The sequence below is a fragment of the Salvelinus namaycush genome, chromosome 2, assembly GCF_016432855.1.
Source record: "Salvelinus namaycush isolate Seneca chromosome 2, SaNama_1.0, whole genome shotgun sequence".
Taxonomy (NCBI): domain Eukaryota; kingdom Metazoa; phylum Chordata; class Actinopteri; order Salmoniformes; family Salmonidae; genus Salvelinus; species Salvelinus namaycush.
Window position 1 is genome coordinate 32,363,468 of NC_052308.1, and position 21,024 is coordinate 32,384,491.

Below are 21,024 nucleotides of genomic sequence, written 5' to 3' on the forward strand. Positions count from 1 at the left end.
AAATGTCAAAGGCAATCAATAAAACTCAGAGTTATGGGCTGTAGCTACATATTGCATTACAGTATGGTCTGGTCAGGTTTTTAATACAAAACAGTACTGTTTTTATTCATAATGAAAAACCATGAAACGTCAGTCTCATGTTTTGCAGTAACTTGTACATGTGTTGTGTTTTGAAGCCAGACAGGGATCTGGACAGAGATTTCAGGCAGCAACATCAAATGGAACTAGGGTTAAGAAAAATAAGGAGGCCACCAGTGTTTGTAGTCAAGCAGAACGAGCGTGGAGGAGACAATCTGGCTCGGCGCAATACCGGGACAATCATTAATGACCCCCTCCTACCCACACATGCACGCATAAAGGCAGGCATATACACGGACACACACAACACAACACTTGCACACAGGCAGGCAAACACATGAACACACAGGATTGGACATTAATGCAGGCTTTATCTTATCTTTCTCAGACAGGTTATGTTTCCTTTCAATATAACATGAGCTGCTTTCTAATGGCTTGCTTGCTGTTGATAATGTGCGATCCCTGTTTTGATTGATAGACCATATTCAGACATTTTAGTTTAATAGGTGGTGATTAAAATCCCCATTTAATGATAAACCCCAAAACAGTTCCTCAACCAATTTATTTTGTCTGTCTCATAGACAATGAAGATCATTCTAGGAGCAATAGGAAGTTCCCGAAGCCCCACAGATGAAATGGTTTAAAGTGATAGTTCACTCAACAATCAAAGTGTGTTTGATCTTCAAGTGGTCTAATGTCAATATAAGTCCACGTCACGTCTGTTGTGTAGATCCAGCTATATGTAAAAAATGAAAACGCTAGGGACCATTTTAAAGGGCAGTGCAAGCCTTCCCTCACTCTCTGACAGTGAGGCCACCATTTGATGTAATAGAAAATAGACTTCTGGTGATTGGTGTTTTGGTGGGGGTTGGGTGAGTTGACTGGGACCAGACTGAGATCCCAAGCAGAGATCCAGGCAGGCTGGAACAGTAGGGGCTGAGCTGAGCTGCAGGTATCGCTTGCATACTGATGCCCTCAGCTTTTCCCTTCATGTGGCCAATCAGAGGCGGGTGTTGGTATACTTCACCCTCATCTTAATTAGTTGAGAGACACTAGAGCTGCCTGATATGTTAATGTAGATGAGCCAAGAGGAGACCTAGCAAACAGACAGCATCATGGCAGTGCAGCTGTAAACTACAGTGGCATTGAGCATCACATCAGTGACTGCTGTCAAACTCAGCTCATAAAGCCGTATTTGTATGGTATGGGTTAAGCCAATAAGACCGGGGCATTGACCTAGCAGCTCAATGTGGACCTCTGCCTGGCTGAACAGAGTCTAATTGTGCTGTTTTAATTTCCGATAGTGCTGTGCAGTGTATAGCCATGCATGAGTTGCTAGGCACCGGAGAAGTCATGCTGCTCATGGCCTATCCTTCCACAGAGAGATGGGCTGCTGCGGAAACTCAGAAATATCCACAGAGAGACAAAAGATCAGGGGAAAAACTGAGAGTTGGGGCTTGTTTGTATCTAAACTAAAGAGACAGTGAGACCATGGTGAAAGACAGGACACGTGAGTGATTGCATATTTGAGAGGTAGCCAAGAGTATCCATAGTACATATGTGTTGTGTGTGACATACGTTTGGACACACCTACTCATTCAATGGTTTTTCTTTATTTTTACTATTTTCTACATTGTATAATAATAGTGAAGACATCAAAACTATGAAATAACACATATGGAATCATGTAGTAACCAAAAAAGTGTTAAATAAATCAAAATATATTTTAGATTTTTCAAAGTAGTCACTCTTTGCCTTGATGACAACTTTGCACACTCTTGGCATTCTCTCAACCAGCTTCACTTGGAATGCTTTTCCAACAGTCTTGAAGGAGTTCCCATATGTGACCCGATTCAGGAAACTAGACGTATGTCACAAGTCACGACTTCACAGGAGAGCCATTTGAACATAAAAAATATTTTTGGGGGCAGAAATGCCTTCTCGAACATGTGAACTTTCATGTGCCTTAATAACAAACTTGTATGCCATCTGTAAATACCAATACAATTGTTAAATTACGAGCCTTGTTGGTTAAGCCACAGAAAAAGAAGCAACCTTCCAACTAGCCATGATTGGCTGAGATAATGAGTGGGCTGGACATGCCTAGAGAGGAGTTTGGATTGGTCTGCCATATTGAAGGCATCTGTCTATTTGAGCTCATCAGTCTGTGTTGGTAATCCTGATGAACGCAGATTTTTTTTTAAATGTATTGTTTAGTGGAACTGCATAAGTGTTGCTCTCCACTTTCTGGAAGATCAAGTTTTGAAATCAGTGGAATTAGAGTATGATAGCTAAAAAGATGGAGAAAACACCTGTCTCCGGATTACATCTTCAAACTAAGGGCAACCGTGGTATGGCATTCCTGACAGTGAGACACATTCATCATGCATGATGATGTATACAGGTAAGATAGCTAGCTACATTTTCAGATATTACACATTTCTAATTTTGACAGAAAGTGGTTTCATTTCAAGCTAAAGTGTACTGTTAGCTAGCTAGCTAATGTTAGCTGGCTGGCTCCCTAGCTGACATTATTATTCGTTTCCCAGAGCTGTTTGTTTTTCTAGTTAGAGCCTAATGTTAGCTAGCTAACATTGCACCTGGTTGGTTAGCTCCCAACTGTGGCATTGTTGGCACTTTGTTCATTGTTGTTTAACTAGCTAACGTTAGCTGGCTGATCTTAAATGTTGTTTACCTAGCTAGGTTCATTGTATACCTAGCTTGCTATATGTCTTAAGCTAAAGTGTACTGTTCGCTAGCTAGCTAACATTAGCTGGCTGGCTCCCTAGTTTACAAGTTGATCAACTATCAAAGCAGAATTACTTTCCCATTGTTTCTCAATGCAGTGTATGATACACCATTTTGAGTCTCTACTTGATCCAATGTAAGAAACACCATTTCACATTTTGCTACATAAGACCTAATCCAGGTGGTGAGTCACATATGCTGAGCACTTGTTGGCTGAGGTCAGGTGATTGTGGAGGCCAGGTCATCTGATGCAGCATTCCATCACTCTCCTTCTTGGTCAAATAGCCCTCACACAGCCTAGAGGTGTATTGGGTCATTGTCCTGTTGAAAAACAAATGATAGTCCCACTAAGCGCAAACCACATGGGATGGCGTATCGCTGCGGAATGCTGTGTTGGCCATGCTGGTTAAGTGTGCCTTTCAATTCTAAATAAATCACTGACAGTGTCACCAGCAAAGCACCATCACACCTCCACCACCATGCTTCACGGTGGGAACCACACATGCAGAGATTATCCGTTCACCTACTCTGCATCTCACAAAGACACAGCGGTTGGAACCAAAAATCTCAAATTTGGACTCATCAGACCAAAGGACAGATTTCCACCGGTCTAATGTACATTGCTCGTGTTATTTGGCCCAAGCAAGTCTCTTCTTCTTGTTGGTGTCCTTTAGTAGTGGTTTCTTTGCAGCAATTCGGCCTGATTTACGCAGTCTCCTCTGAACAGTTGATGTTGAGATGTGTCTCTGTGAAGCATTTATTTGGGCTGCAATTTCTGAGGCTGTTAACTCTAATAAACTGATCCTCTGCACCAGAGATAACTCGGCATCTTCCTTTCCTGTGGCGGTCCTCACGAGAGCCTGTTTCATCATAGCACTTGATGGTTTTTGTGACTGCAATTTTCCGGATTGACTGACCTTCATGTCTTAAAGTAATGATGGACTGTCATTTCTCTTTGCTCATTTGAGCTGTTCTTGCCATGATATGGACTTGGTCTTTCACCAAATAGAGCTATCTTCTGTATAACACCCCTACCTTGTCACAACACAACTGATTGGCTCAAACGCATTTAGAAGGAAAGAAATTCCACAAATGAACTTTTGACAAGGCACACCTGTTAATTGAAATGCATTCCAGGAGACTACCTCATGAAGCTGGTTGAGAGAATGGCAAGCGTGTGAAAAGCTGTCATCAAGGCAAAGGGTGGCTACTTTGAAGAATTTAAAATCTAAAATATACTTTTTTGGTTACTATATTATTCCATATGTGTTATTTCATAGTTTTAATGTTTTCACTATTATTCTACAGCGTAGAACATAGTAAAAATAAAGAAACACCCTGGAATGAGTAGGTGTGTCCAAACTTTTGACTGGTACTGTATATACAGTAGTTGTTGTGCCCAGGGTTTATTTACGAAGCGAGGGTCTTTAACAAGGACACTGTCTAAGCTAATTGGTTGAACATTTTTATGGTTGTGTTTGTTTGGGTTAATGGAGTCCAAAGGAAGCCAACGTGGCCCTCATAAAGAAGTGTGTGTAATCAAAATGTCACACTTCGTTGTTGCCAACACACAGATCTTCTGTGTGTGTGTGTGTGTGTGTGTGTGTGTGTGTGTCGTGTGTGTCGCCAGACAACTACACACAGCCAAAGACTCTGCGGCTACAGACTTCTAGACGTCTGCTTTACACTGCAGCCCTATGAGTGTGAGTACAGTGGTTCAGGCAGTCTTGGCGAAGGCATTGAGGTGGCAGAGGAAGATGAGATGCTGAGTCTGGTAAGAACTATGTGGCTGGTGCCTGCTCTTCGAGAACTGTTTGAACTGGTCTACTAGAAGCTCTACTATACAGTAAGTGTCTTGGTTAAGCCATAGCATCTGCAGCACCACAGCCCTGTCTACTGTCAGCATGGCCTTGGGGACCCTGGTGCAAGCTGCCTGCTCTAAAACAGCTGGCCTCAATTACTGAGTCAAATCCCCATGGAATTCACCAGGGCCTGAACTAAGTGGATGACACAAAGCCCTCAAACACACCCTCTACTCTACTGCCTGCACTGACATTTTAAAGTTTCATAACTACTGTTTTGATCACTGTTATCATATTCAAATAGTTAACCTTTAGAATGTGTTAAAGATGTAGCTTACAATTATATTCAAAAGTTGGGAGTACAGTACATACTGTACAGGCAGAGGACGAGGAGTATGTTTTGCAGCATAAGACTGCACTGTACTCAAACGCTCCAATGTAAAGGCTGGGGCTAGCTAGCAAGCTGTAAATCTATCACTGGCCGCCCTAAATGGCAGAGAATAATCCATTTATTCATTGATGTGATGGAAAACAAGGCACAGTCTCGTAGCATGCATGGCCTCAGCCGTGCCTCGACCCTATAGGATAATACTGGTAAGGCCTGGCTGGCTTTGAGACCCTCCTCAGCCCAGAGCTACAGGAACAAGAGCTTTATATGGGGAGATTCTGCACTGGAGTGCTGAACATCAGCTTTGCCAATTAAAATTAAGGTTTCATCCAGAATGAGATTACTTTTCTATCGCCTTTGGATGGTTTGAGATTTCTAAGGAGTAAAATCATTATCGCTTGCATATTATAAGAAGGACATTTATATCCAAAGGCTATGCAGTGAACCTAAAATGCAGCAGGAGTCGTTTTTGGACAGATTAAAGTGAGAAAAATAGGGTGGAGTAGTTTGACTTGGCAAGAACAGATATAACTCCATGTGTACTCAACAAGTTCACACGCTCTAAGACAATATAAAAAATACATCTGCACACCCAAGCAAACACACAAACAGAGTAGACATGCTCTGGCAAGGCAAGTAGACACACAAACACACACTTGCATGAACACACACGCATATACAATCCCTCGCTTCCTCACATACAGTTTAAATGTTTGGCTCAGTTTGAAGCTAGGTGGTCTTTAACGGTGTGGTGGTCTCATCTCTGCATGGGAGGGAAACTCACTTGAACTGGTGGTGCTCTCTGGAGCTGCGGATCTTGTTGGAGAAGCGCTCGGCCAGTTTCTCCAGGCTGCGGGAGTACTCCAGCTGGATCTCAGCCTTGCGGCGGAAGAAGTCCTGCAGGTCCTGCAGCAGCTGGATACGAGACTCGGACTGCTGCTCCAGGCATTTGAATTGCTCCACCAGCTGGTTACGGATCTCTATGCATCAAAACACAAAACAGGACGAGTCAATAAGTCATAACAGAGTCATCATCTCCAGAAAATCAGGGCATGGGGCTGGATTCAGTCAACCCTGCCATGTTTGCCATCTTTGTTAAAATGTTCTCCCCAAAAAGTGTCTTAGTCTGAAAACATTTATCTGACAAGAGTTTATGTATAATGAACAAAAATATAAACTCAACATGCAACAATTTCAACAATTTTACTGAGTCATCAGTCAATTGACATACATTCATTAGGCCCTAATTTGTGGATTTCTAGGCAGGGGGACCCAATTGAGAGCCAGGCCCACCCACTGGGGAGCCAGGCCCAGCAAATCTGAATGAGTTTTTCCCCACAAAAGGGCTTTATTACAGACAGAAATACTCAGTTTCATCAGCTGTCGAGGTGGCGGGTCTCAGATCAGATGATCCCGCATGTGAAAAAGCCGGATGTGGAGGTCCTGGGCTGTCGCGGTTACACATGGTCTGCGGTTGTGAGGCCGGTTGGAAGTACTGTCAAATTCTCTGAAACTACGTTGGTGGTGGCTTATGATAGATAAATTAACATTCAATTCTCTGGCAACAGCTCTGGTGGACATTCCTGCAGTCAGCATGCCAATTGCACGCTCCCTAAAAATGTTGACATCTGTGGCATTGTGCATGTGACAAAACTGCACATTTAAAAAAGTGGCCTTTTATTGTCCCCAGCACAAGGTGCACCTATGTAAGGATCATACAGTAATCAGCTTCTTGATATGCCACACCTGTCAGGTGGATGGATTATCTTAGCAAAGGAAAAATGCTCACCAACAGGGATGTAAACAAATTTGTGCACAACATTTAAGAGAATTAAGCTTCTTTTTTTTTTTTACATGTTGCTTTTATATTTTTGGTCAGTAGATTTGTTTAACAGCACCTAAACTATTCTGTGAATTTATTCAAGATACATTTGTTTTAAAGTGCAAAAGAGACATTTAATACTTTATCTTATTATGGGTTTATCATAATTCTGTTATGATAGTTGCGCCAAGGATTATTTTCCAACCGTGAAATAGGTTATGGAGGGCAGCGAAATCTCATCAACATTCACACAGTTTCTACTTTTATAAACTGGGCTTGTTCTTTGCCTCGAATCACGGCAAGTTGGCTGGAAATAACGGTTTTCACCTTGCACACCTAACAACCATGAAATGTCCTGTCACATATTTCCAAGCAGCTCACTGTGTTAACAAAGTGTTTCTCTCTCTGACATCCCTCAGGCAAAGCTGTCAATCAGCACCACACATCATGTCTGAAAGAGTTGGAAGCTTCATGTTGGTCCATGAGTTTGTATTGTAGCAGTCTTTTCTGTATTCAAACAGACTGTTTCCCCTGGTTCCACCCTGGGCTATTGAACATCTCTTTAGGAAGATGAGAAACGACTGCCTGCTAAATGTAATGTAGCGTAATGGCTCCAGAGCTGAGCTGAGCTAAGATGAGCTGTGTGAGAACGGGCTTCAGGAATTCGAAATGCTGTCAATGGTGCTTAAAACCCTACGAGGGGAACCTGACACTGGCAGTCTCACTGAAGATTCTCGACGCTGGTGGGTACCCAGGAGAGAAACCTGAGTCTCCATCGGCTTTGTACTGTTGTCACTGAGCTCCAACTCTGCCTCGACTGAATAACAAAGAATGGCCTATTTAACTGAAAAGAAACAGCAAATCTAAGATGCTTCTTTCTGATCTTCATAAAACAGCTACTGTAAACAAATGGAATAAAGGGGAAATATTATTTGAAAGCAAAGTAATACTGACTAGCTATCGGATTGAAAGGTGGTATCACTAGTCAACAGAAAGGGAAGACCTCATGAGCATGCTGTATTCAGCATGCAGAATCAAAGCTTTTTCATGTGCCACACCATATGTATCGGCATCAAACACTACTGTGTTCTTTTGGTTTTCTCCACAGAGGTTCCTGGTCCAGTAAGCTTAAATAATATAAATATGGGATGGCGGGGGCAGAGCAGTTTGATGTTAAATAGGACTGGCAGCGTCCCTTTGCCTGGTGCCCAGAAAGGTTCAGATGCCTTCATCCTTTATTTGTGTTCTGTAATACAAGGTGAAGCTCGTTCGCTGCTGCAGGCTTCAAAGTACTGATTGGAGACAGAATGTGAGCAGACAATTTCTTTGCTGAGGCTTAGAGAATAGTTTGAGTCTTGGATTTGTCTGAGGTCAACGGCATGGTAGCTTCAAGTACTCCAGGCAAGGTCAAAACTATAAGAGGTCCCTGTGAAGGAGCTTTGTCATAGGACATTAGACATAACACAGGCCATGGGGGTGACATTCTGCATGGCAGATGTACTGTTAACTGCACAGCACCACCACAGCAATGACAAAGACCATGTTTCCATGCTGCAGAGGGTGTAATTTGGTCAGCCAAGCCCTTCCCGTGGATATATACAGTCTGTGACTTAGCGAAGGGAAGATAGCCATTTGTGTTTAGCAGTGATCTTGTGCAGGGGATGGTTTCTGTCCCTGTGATGTTGCGCCGCCTGGCCCCAGCCCCAGCCCCAAGCGGCATCCTACAATCTGTGGTTAACCACTGTCCCAGCCCTTCCCTTTACCCATGGGCCTCCCTCGCTCTCCATCAGCCTACATGGGCCTAGGTCTCATATAACCAGCACCAGCCCTGGAGATGCCTGGCTACTACTTCTACAACAAACACATTCCAACCCCTACTTCCAGGGACTCTGAGCTCTTCCCAGACTGAATGGATTGTTTTCTTCCTTTCTTTCCATTACTTTATCTTGTTTTCTCTCTGCACGTAGGCTATCCAGTGGCAAAACAAGAGGAGCCAGGAGAAACGCCCCAGAAAAATCTGACACTGATCCGCATGAATGGCAGGGAGGACTTTTTAAAACACTCTCGTAAAAAATGGCCGACTGTGAACCGGCAGCTGCAATGGTGGAATTGACAGACGAGTTTGGAAAAATAGGTCACTCGCGCCAGAAGTGTGTCCCCACCTCTTAGAAACCATGAGCAATCGCAGAATTATTCCCCAGTATTCTCGATTCCTTGCATAGCGCTTTCGTTGTGGTTTATTTGAAGTGTCTGAAGTGGTTCTTTTCAATCTGTGAAGAGGAGGAATGCTGTGAATTTAGGCCTGCAGTTACAGACGATGCTTTGCCCTTTTGAACAGAACCAAAACAAGTGTTGTAGCCAGCATGACATCAGTTCAAATAAACATTTTCAAAATGGACCTTTTAGAAAAAGAATGTGAACGTTCTGGATTACGAATAAACATCAATGTTTCATGGAATGAAAAGGAATCCATGACATCAAACGTTTACTGTTTGATTATTGGCTACGGCCCAATTCTTTGAGAGCAATCAAGTTATTAAAAAAAGGAGCTCGTTCGAGGTTATGAGTCCCCTATTTGAAATAAAAATGTGCATTTCAAACAGTGTTTGTGGTTCACTTGTTCATGCGTTTGTATGGATAACAAGCACTGACTACTTCATGTTGGGGGAGGGAAGATGGAGGTAATTCAACTCCTCAAAATAAACAGGAGCTCTACTAATTAGATCTAGGCCATAAGCACAACCTTTAATTGAAGGGTACAATTTACTTGGCTTTAACGCCATTGTTTGATTAGGCAATGCAGCAATTACATACTGAAGGCGCACAGCATGCCTTCTCTACACATGTTTCCATTTGTGGATGGATGTGTCTGCTCATTGGGGTGGCAACCTCAGAGAAAAAAGAGTACAGGATTGAGCGGGAGGGGGGGGCAAGGGAATGAGGGGAAGAAGAAGGTGGTAGTGAACCACAGGGTCCATCCTTCATCACTACTTCCACGCGCATAAGGAACAACACCAAAGGGATACAAAATCCCTCTTTTGAGGGCTATACAAAGTCTTTAAATTAGGGGAAGAGGATAGGGAGATAGAGCTGAGACAGATATAGCCTGATGAGGCAATTCTACCACAATTACATATGGGGGAGAGAAGCTAGTAACTGAACAACATTGTTCCTACAACAGAGCTATCCTTTTGTCTATTTGTGCTACTTCATCTGAAAGTTAACTACCATTGACTGTCTCAGTTTGATACAAGAGCAAATATTCTAAATCAGCACAAATCCCTAACAGTAAGATCATCAATGATGGATGCACCCCACATTATGCATTACATTCACATTCAGCAATCAGTACTCTAGTAAATGTATTTTGCAAACAAACGTATCAAGAATGCGCCATCATTGCACATTTTCTGCAATCTATATTGAGCTAATGTTCAATTGTCATGATTCTCTGCAGTGTATATTGATATCAAATGATTGCATGAATCCAATTCAGTTACTACTGCACATAGAATGCAACTTTTCTGGCAAGCCAAAGTGATGATGCAGTATTACTGGCTCTCCCTGAAAGCTATTGGAGTCACAGGCTTCATTCATTATGCAGTTGAACATGCAGACAGATAGGCCTATGTGTAGAGGCATCAATCCACAACCACTTGTTTATCCCTGAACAGTCTTCTCTGTATTAATGAAACTGTACGTAACTTGAATGTGTAATGTGAATAAGTCTGCGAAAGAGAATGCTCTCTGTCGGTACAGTATGACTGCTTCTCTGAATGTACAGGCAACTGCCAAAATAAAAGGAAACACTTGAGTAAATGAGGGATACAAAGTATCTTGAATGCAGGTGCTTCCACACAGGTGTGGTTCCTGAGTTAATAAAGCTATTAACATCACATCATGCTTAGGGTCATGTATAAAAATGTCCAGTTATCCATTATTTTGGCTACCATGGCTAGAAGAAGAGTTCTCAGTGACTTTGAAAGAGGGGTCTCAAAGGAGCATGGGAGTTTACAGTTTGTGTGTGTACTTGTTTCCTTATCTTATCAGGACCCCAATGTCCTAACAATTCACCCGAATGTCCTGACAAGGTAGGAAAACAAACTATTTTGTAAAAGTCAGGACTTTTTTAACGTCCTGAATTTGTTAAAATGCTATTTTAAGCTTAATGGTTAGGTTTTGGGGTTACGGTTAGGGTTAAGGTTAGGGCAGGGTTGGGGAAAATATAGTTTTAATGGTCAAACAGTTTTACTCCACAAAAATAAATTTCTAGAAAATAAAGCAGTGTGTGTGTTAGTCTCAGTCACCAGATGTCAACCCCATTTGAACACTTACAGGAGAACCATCAACAAAACACCAAATGATGGACTTCCTTGTGGCAGAATGGTGTCAAATCCCTCCAATAGAGTTCCAGACACTTGTAGAATCTATGCCAAAGTGAATTGAAGCTGTTCTGGTGGCTCGTAATGGTCCAACGCCTTATTAAGACACTATGTTGGTGTTTCCTATATTTTGTCAGTTAAGTATGAAAGCCTGGTGTGCAATGTGCATGCTGGCAAACTCTTTCTAATGTAAAACATGTTCTTCAGCTTATAGATTACCTCCCACCATCGGAAGCAGATAAGCGCTCATGGACCTCAGCTTGGCTTGGCTCTCTTTATACCTATATCTTACACCAAGTAAGCTCTCCAAGAATCATATCTTTAGTTTGGCAGGCATGTCTAAATCACAGTCAAATGCCCTGCTTAATTAATGCATCTACGTAAATCTTTGTGATGAAGTTGCCCGAGTCTGTTACTTTGCATCGTTTTTGTTCCACTCACACATGATATTAACTGCAGTAGTTTTTGTATGGCAAATGTTATCATGCAGGTGTGATCTGCAGTCAGAGTGGTCCTAGCTCATTAACCAGCCCTGTGAGAGCAGATGGGACAGCAGAGATAAGAAGGGACCACTTCAACACTGACCTTGAGACAATACATTATCATAATCACTGCCTAGCCTAAACCCCTACCGCCACCATCATCCCCACCACAAGGCACCTGCTCAATAAGATCACTACACGTCTGGGACAACGTCCCAGGACAGGACAAGAATTATAAAGCCAGCGACCTCTTAGAAAAACACTAGGATGTAGGAGATCCCTGAAATTTGACCTCTCAGCAGAAAAAAAAATCCATAATCACACCTGCAGGGCGTCATTTGCTGAGCGGACGTTTTATGGGATCCTGAACAATTCTGCAATTTTATGTTTTTTTCCCACTGATTTGAACTTTTTTTGTACATAATGTTTCCGCCATCATTTCCTATGACCAAAAAGAGCTTCTGGACATCAGAACAGCGATAACTAACCTTGATTTGGTTGAAGATTTCTACTTCAACGAGTCCGAGGCGCAGGATATTAAGCTCACCCCGGACCAGGGACTAATTCCTGAGACTCGTAAAATAGACTACGTCGGTGAGTACATAAACCACCTTTGTACATTCGCCAATAGAACGAAGGGTAATCACTGGAGAATAAAACTGGGCGAGCTCTGTTCGAGACTACCCTATCAACGGGACCTGAAGAACAGTAATATCCTGTTTCTCTGAGTCGTGGCTGAACATTGACATGGTTAATACAGTACCAGTCAAAGGTTTGACACACATACTCATTCAAGGGTTCATATTTTTTCTTTTTAGTGTTTTCTACATTGTAGAATAATGGTGAAGACATCAAAACTATGAAATAACACATATGGAATCATGTAGTAACCAAAAAAGTGTTAAACAAATCAAAATATATTTGAGATTTTAAGATTCTTCAAAGTAGCCACCCTTTGCCTTGATTACAGCTTTGCACACTCTTGGCATTCTCTCAAGCAGCTTCCTGAGGTAGTCACCTGGAATGCATTTCAAGTAACAGGTGCGCCTTGTTAAAAGTTATTTTGTGGAATTTCTTTCCTTCTTAATGTGTTTCAGCCAATCAGTTGTGTTGTGACAACGTAGAGGTGGTATACAGAAGATAGCCCTATTTGGTAAAATATCAAGTTCATATTATGGCAAGAACAACTCAAATAAGAGAAATGACAGTCCATCATTACATCATTACTTTTACTAGGCGGTGTCAGAGAAAGGCATAAATAATTGTCTAAGACTCCAGTCACCCAAGTCATAGACTGTTTTCTCTGCTACAGCACGGCAAGCGGTACCGGAGTGCCAAGTCTAAGTCCAAAAGTCTCCTTAACAGATTCTACCCCCAAGCCATAAGACTGCTGAACAATTAATCAAATGGCCACCCAGACTATTTGCGTTGTAACGCAAAATTCCCCAAAATGTTCCATATGCACAAAAAGCTTATTTCTCTCAATTGCTGGGCAAAGATTTGTTTACATCCCTGTTAGTGAGCATTTCTCCATCCACCTGACAGGTGTGGCATGTCAAGAATCTTGTGCTGGGGACAATAAAAGGCCACTCTAAAATGTGCAATTTTGTCACACAACACAATGCCGCAGATGTCTCTAGTTTTGAGGGAGCATGCAATTGGCATGCTGACTGCAGGGATGTCTACCAGAGCTGTTGCCAGAGAGTTTAATGTTAATTTCTCTACCATAAGCCATCTCCAACGTTGTTTTAGAGAATGTACGGCCTCACAACCGCAGACCACATGAAACCACGCCAGACTAGGACATCCACTTCAGTTTTCTTCACCTGCGGGATCATCTGAGACCAGCCACCCGGACAGCTGATGAAACTGAGGAGTATTTATATCTGTAATAAAGCCTTTTTGTGGGGGAAAACTCATTCTGATTGGCTGGGCCTGTCTCCCCAGTGGGTTGGCCTATGCCCCTCCAGGCCCACCCATGGCTATGCCCCTGCCAGTCGTGAAAACCAAGTAACATTTTTTAAATTGTTGCATGTTGCCGTTTATATATTTTTTCATACATCTTGCTGGTATTTCTATGCATCGACTGGATAGAACAGCAGCGTCGGGTAAGCTAAAGGGGAGAGGTATGTGTCTCTGCGTGATCTCTAATATTAAGGTAGTCTCGAGGTCCTGTTCGCCTGAGTTAGAACTCTTCATGTTAGGCTGTAGACCATACTATTTACCAAGAGAGTTTTCATCTAGATTTTTTGTAGCTGTCTATTTACCACCACAATCCGATGCTGGCACTAAGACCACACTCAACGAGCTGTATAGGGCCATAAGCATCCAGAGGCGCCACTTGATTTTGGCCGGTGATTTTAATGCAGAGAAACTGAAATCTGTCTTACCTAATTTCTACCAGCATGTCACCTTTGCAACTAGAGGCTAAAAAAATCTCTACATCACCTTTACTCTACACACAGAAACTCATACACAGCTCTCCCTCTCTCTCCATTTGGCAAATCTGACCATAACGTTATCCTCCTGATTCCTGCTCGCAAGAAAAAACTCAAACAGGAAGTACCAGTGAAGTGGTCTGATGAAGCAGATGCTAAGCTACAGGACTGTTTCACTAGCACAGACTGGAATATGTTCTTGGATTCATCCGATGGCATTGAGATGTTCACCACATCAGTCACCGGCTTGTGCATCGAAGTGCATCGACAATCTCATCCCCACATTGACCGTATTCACCTATCCCAACCAGAAGCCATCGGTTAATGGCAAAATACGCACTGAGCTAAAGGCTAGACCGGGACACTAATCCGGACGCATATAAGACATTTTGCTACGCCCTCAAATGAACCATCAAACAGGCAACGCGTCAATACAGGACTAAGATCGAATTCTACTTCACCGGCTCTGCTGCTTGTCGGATGTGGCCGGGCTTGCAAACTATTACAGATTACAAAAGGAAACCCAGCCAAAAGCTGCCCAGTGACGCGAGCTGCCCAGACAACCTAAATGTATTCTATGCTCACTTTGAGGAAAGCCACTGTCACGTTAGTCGTAAGAACATTCGGACCTAAGTGCAGCATGCAATCGGTTCAACATTTTTTATTATAAGTGAACCGCACAACAAAACAATAAAGAATAAACGACACGTGAAGCTATGGAGTGCTCACAGGCAACTACACATAAACAAGATCCCACAAAAACCAGTGGGGAAATGGCTGCCTAAATATGATTACCAATCAGAGACAACGCTAAACAGCTGCCTCTGATTGGGAACCATACCAGGCCAACATAGAAATAAAACAACCTAGATTACCCACCCTAGTCACACCCCGACCTAACCAAAATAGAGAATAAAAAGGCTCTCTATGGTCAGGGCGTGACAGCCACACTGACCATGCATGAGAACACCAGCTGTTCCGGACGACTGTGTGATCACGCTCTCCGTAGCCAATGTGAGTTAGACCTTTAAACAGGTTTACATTCAGAAGGTCACAGGGCAGACGGATTACCATGACACATACTCAAAGCATGCACTGACCAGCTGGCACTGACATTTTCAACCTCTCTCTGACCCAGTCTGTAATACAAACATGTTTCAAGCAGACCACCGTTGTCCCTAAGCCCAAGAACGCCAAGGTAACCTGTAGCCATGAAATGCTTTGAAGGTCATAGCTCACATCAACCACATCATTCCAGACACTCTGAACCCACTCCAATTCGCTTACCGCCCCAACAGATACACAGACGCAATTTCTATTGCACTCCATACTGCCCTTTCCCACGTAGAGAAGAGGAACACCTATGTCAAAATGCTATTCATTAACTACAGCTCAGCGTTCAACACCATAATGCCCTCCAAGCACATCACTAAGCTAAGGACCCTGGGACTGAACAGATCCCTCAACACCTCCGTCTGCAACTGGATCCTGGACTTCCTGACGGGCCAACCCCAGGTGGTGAGGGTAGGCAAAAACACATCCGCCACGCTGACCCTCAACATTGGGGCCCCTCAGGGGGGCGTGCTTAGTGGCCGCGCACGATTCCAACACCATCATTAAGTTTGCCAACGACACCATGGTGGTAGGCCTGATCACCGGCGATGATGAGACAGCCTGTAGTGAGGAGGTCAGAGACCTGGCAGTGTGGTGCCAGGACAACAACCTCTCCCTCAACATCAGCAAAACAAAGGAGCTGATCGTGGACTACAGGAAACGGAGGTCCGAGCATGGCCCCATTCACATTGACGGGGATGTAGTGGAGCAGGTTGAGAGCTTTAAATTCCTTGGTGTCCACATCACTAAGGATCTATCATGTCCCACACACACCAACACAGTCCTAAATAGGGCACGACAACGCCTCTTCCTCCTCAGGAGGCTGAAAAGATTTGGTATGGACCCTCAGATCCTTAAAAAGTTATACAGCTGCATCACTGAAAGCATCTTGACTGGCTGCATCACCGCTTGGTATGGTAACTGCTTGACATCTGACCACAAGGTGCTACAGAGGGTAATGCATATGACCCAGTACATCACTAAGCCCAAGCTTCCTGCCATCCAGGACCTCTATACCAGGCAGTCAGAGGAAGGCCCTAACAATTGTGAGACTCCAGCCACCCAAGTCATAGTCATAGACTGTTATCTCTGCTACCGAAAGGCAAGTTTTACCGATGCACCAAGTCTGGAACCAACAGGACCCTGAACAGCTTCTAACCCCAAGCCATAAGACTGCTAAGTAGCTACCTGCATTGACCCTTTTTTAACTCATTACATACGCTGCTGCTACTGTTTATTATCTGTCACTTTATTCCTAGTTATATGTACACATCTACCTTAATTACCTCGTACCTCTGCACATCGACTCAGTACTGGTACCCTGTTATCGTTACTCATTGTGTATTTATTATTACGTGTTTTACTTTCCTATTATTTCTCTGCATTGTTGCATTGTTGGAAAGGGCTCGTAAGTAAGCATTTCACTGTTGATCTACACCTGTTGTTTACGAAGCGTGTGACGAATAACATTTGATTTGAGCCGGCCAGAGAGCAGTGGCCCGGGGGACACAGAATGAAAATAAGTAGTTCAGCCCAGACCAGGCCAGGCCCAGGTTAGAGAGAGGACCTACTTTACTCCATGTTTTAACTCCCCTCAAGTCATAAAATCACACTTATCTGAGATGCTTTTATCTTCCTCTGTGGTTCCCTACAGAAAATCTGGAAAATAGTCCACAGCTGCAGTGTGGAAGCGCAGAACAAGGCACCATATTGGCCAGGAATTTCAACCAAGGCTTTATCGAGGGTAAATGCAATTAACATATTTTCCTTCACAACTGAAAGAATCGTGGCTTCTGAAAGTCTCTAGTGTGAGTGTACAGAATATGTCTATCTCAATACAATATATATATACCAGTAATAAAGACATCACAAACATCAGAGGGTATGTCATTACCCTAAGTCGTTCCAGGACAATGCACCGATGCAGAAGTTATGTGCAAGCTTACATAACGACTCCTCCAGGCAATTAATTTGAAACTGAATCGGGGAAAGCCCAAAAGGTATGCTTGTCATCGGCAAGGACTGGGGAGTTTTTCAGGATAAAAAAAAACAAAATAGAGATAAGCACTGGCAAAATCCTAGAGGAAAACCTGGTTCAGTCTGCTTTCCAACAGACACAGAGACAAAAACACAAGGCCAAATATACACTGGAGTTGCTTACCAAGACAACATTGTATGTTCGAGTGGCCTAGCTACAGTTTTGACTTAAATCCACTTGGAAATCTATGGCAAGACTTGAAAATGGTTGTCTAGCAATGATCAACAACCAACTTGACAGAGCTTGGAGAATTTTAAAAAGAATAATGTGCAAATATTTTACAATGCAGGTGTGCAAACCTCTTAGAGACTTACCCAGAAAGACTCACAGCTGTAATCGCAGCTAAAGGTGATTTTAACGTGTATTGACTCAGGTGTGTGAATACTTATGCAAAATAGATATTTCTTTACATAATTTTAAATCAATTTGCAAACATTTCCAAAAGCATGTTTTGACTTTGTCATAATGGGGTATTGTGTGTAGATGGGTGGGGGAAAATCCAGTTAATCCATTTTGAATTCAGGGTGTAACACAGCAAAATATGGTATAAGTCAAGGGGTATGAATACTTTCTGAAGGCACTGTAAACCTGTTCGACCTCGTCTTCCAGCTCTCCACGGAACAGTGCACAAATGTGAGGAAATGTCAACTGGTGTGTCGTGTGTGTGTCCTGGAGTGTGTGTTTCCTGTAGAGCATCCTCAGGGTGGCTTGGCTGGGGAGAGAGGCACAGTAAGCCAGCCTGTGCAACCAGTGTGCAGTGGAGCAGACTGCTTTACCCTGATAGCCCCGGTAATTTCATCTCACAAAGGCCACTTACAGCCAGACAGAGACAGCAGCAGCCATTCCCCATCATCCCCATGCCACACACAAGATGCAGCATTAAACATGGTTGGTTTCACCTCAGGGCAATGCAGCCCCCCATTATCACCTCAAACACTGAGGCCTGTTATGGTGAGTGGAGTGCATCAACACATCCGATATGAATATGAATGAGTCCGAGCGTTGTGGGGTAAAGGGAAACACAGGAGGTTCATGGGTTTGTGTAACATCTGGGTTGTAAAATCTGGGTTTGTGTAACATCTGGGTGTGCCACATGAAAAATAAACAGCCTCAGAAGGAATTAGCCTCCTTGGCAACAATATCACTGTTGGATTACACATTACACACACACACACAGCGAGAGCACGCACACACAACATATACGCACACGTACATGTACGCAGCAGACAAAAGCGTCTGCCTCCAAGCCAAATTCACTCACCTAATCCCCTACACAGCTTTTCTGGCCTCTCTACTGCAGAGCTTACCGTCCCCTTACAGCTCTCTACATTAGGTGCCAAATGCTCATGAAAATCAGGCTGGAGTAGACTCTCACACTGCACATGCCCAATGACAGTAGCCTAACCTCATCATCGCACTCAAATGGAAGACTGCCTTATCGTCTTCTTGGACTTTTTCCATTGCTGACTGTTTTTTCAGACCTGGCTTTTGGGTGGGTGTGGTAGGCATGGCATCCTTCTCTGTGCAACCCTCTCTCCCTTCTCATCCAGGCTCAGTTTTCCACTCTTCCTCTGTCACTAATCCCTGCTGTAGGGCTCTGTATCAGTCCATCTCTCCCTGGTCTGTCAGTTTGTCTGCCTGCCTGCTCTGTTTGCCTGCCTGCTCTGTCAGCCTGTTTATCATTTATCCCTGGTCAATACCATCTTGTTTATGGTCACTTACTTTTCAGGAACTCCTGTTGAAATTAGATCAATATAGTTCAACCCAGGCAGGGATAAATATTCCCCCTGAATGGAATAAACGTTTGTCCCATGCTGATAGATGAAGTAGCCATGAAGTAGCCGTGTTCTTGCATGATATGGAGTAGATTTGCCAATCGTGGTAGGTAGCCTAGCGGTTCGAAAGGCGAGCCAGCAGCCAGTTCGAATCCAGGGTTCGACAGGACAAATCTGGTGGGAAGTAGGCTGGCAACCGGAGGGTTGCTGGTATCAAATCCTAGTCGCCATTGCCTACCTACCGTTGTGACCTCGGCCCTTGAGCAAGGCACTTAACCCCCCACAACAACATCACCCCAGGCACCCAGTGTGGCAGCCCCCTGCACCTCTCCAAAACCTGTATACAGTATGTACTGTATATCTATTTGTATGTATGTCTGTCTTTCGGGGGAGAATGGGTTAAAAGTCCAATTTGAGTTGGACCTTGATCAATCATAATACTATGTGAAGATTACTTTAGGGGGTATTATTTGATTGGCAAAATATCTGATTCCCTTTCAATTGCCAATTATTTTTCAAATCTCGATTTCTTCAAACAGTCACCTGTCAAGTGGAGTGCTGTGGTGTATACTAAAAGGAAGGAAATGTGACAGCTTCTCCTCACAGGTCCAGAGGTTCAGACAGACAGACAGAAAGACAGACCACTTCACAGTGAGAGATGAATAACAGTCACCCACTCTCTCTCTCTTTCTCTCGCTCTCGTCCTTCCTCACCATTGATTTTCTCTCCTTCCTGAGTATCATCATCACAGTGTCAGCATGCTACACAGGACTGAAGCTTCAAGGAAGCCAAGGCCCCAGCGCACAAGACATGCCCTTTCACAACACCAGCCGTCAATCACAGCCGTATCCAGGCACCAGCTGCCATGGAGAACCAAGAAAAATAGACTGCATGGTGTCTCCATGACAACATGGGCGTGCACACATCCCTTGGGAGCAGCTGATTGGAGGAGAGCAGGGTGGGGGGATGCAGATAGGTGGGGAAGTGGGATTAGAATGCATGTGTAGGTTCACTCCTTGTGACATGACATGAATGTTATTTTCTTTTTCTGTCTCTGGGTGTGTAGCAAGCGGAGGCTTTGGATGGATCAAATAATGTAAACATAAAACATAATCTTGTTTAATTACTTTGTATTATTGCTGCTCTGAAATCCCTTAAGAGTCAGTAAATAAAATGGCTTTATCTCCCAGCAGTAACCCAGGCTGAACATCCTTGGGAAAGATACAGCGATACTCTATGCACAATATATGTCATATTCTGCAATCACATAATTTATCAAATATACTATACATGCCATCTGCATTGCCAATATTGTAGAGCATGACGTCTGATTTCAGTATTTTAACAGGTCTAGCCATTATGATATTACTGCTGTATGGTAAAACATGTATTTGTAGCCAAAATGTTCATCCTGCCAGACTATTGCTCACCCATTAGCGCGATACAGTTTCCACAGAGGCCAAGGTCACCTGGTGCCTCAGAACAGTAAACAGAAACCACAGGGAGAGCTTATGTATTCTGGGAGTAGACTGTACCACCACCACAGCTACATACAGCAGCTACAGCAGAAAGAGGAACTTCCTACAGAACAGAAGACAAAGGGCCTGGAGAGAGAGAGAGACAGAGACAAAGAGAGACTCGGGGGCAAGTAAGGAGATAGCCTTGTCCAGTATCCTCCATGTCCGCTGCTCTCTGGCCAACTCCAGTCCAAAGTCTCTGGAGAGCCCAAACCAACTGACCAAGCAAACATGCTCTCAAAAATAACTGCATTTGTGGGATCGTACCTTGAAATGGCTGCCAGTGTACCATTGCCTCCATACCAAGAGTATCTAGTAAAAAAGAGTAAGTAGACTTGCTGAAGCTTAGGCTTGTGCGAGCCAGACAGCTCATTGGAGCAGGAGCCTATCTCCTGTTTCTGTAGCCTGAGGCATGCCATCACAGGGCCTTAACCCAATCTA

General features: G+C 43.5%; 1 protein-coding gene across 1 annotated transcript in view; it reads right to left on the reverse strand.

Annotated features, from left to right (window-relative positions):
- Positions 1 to 21,024, reverse strand: part of LOC120021269 (SLIT-ROBO Rho GTPase-activating protein 3-like) — a 139,304-nt gene that overhangs the window by 82,589 nt on the left and 35,691 nt on the right. Inside the window, exon 2 of the mRNA XM_038964946.1 lies at positions 5,801 to 5,996. Within this exon, the coding sequence (XP_038820874.1) occupies positions 5,801 to 5,996 (196 nt within the window). The remainder of the gene's footprint in view (positions 1 to 5,800; positions 5,997 to 21,024) is intronic.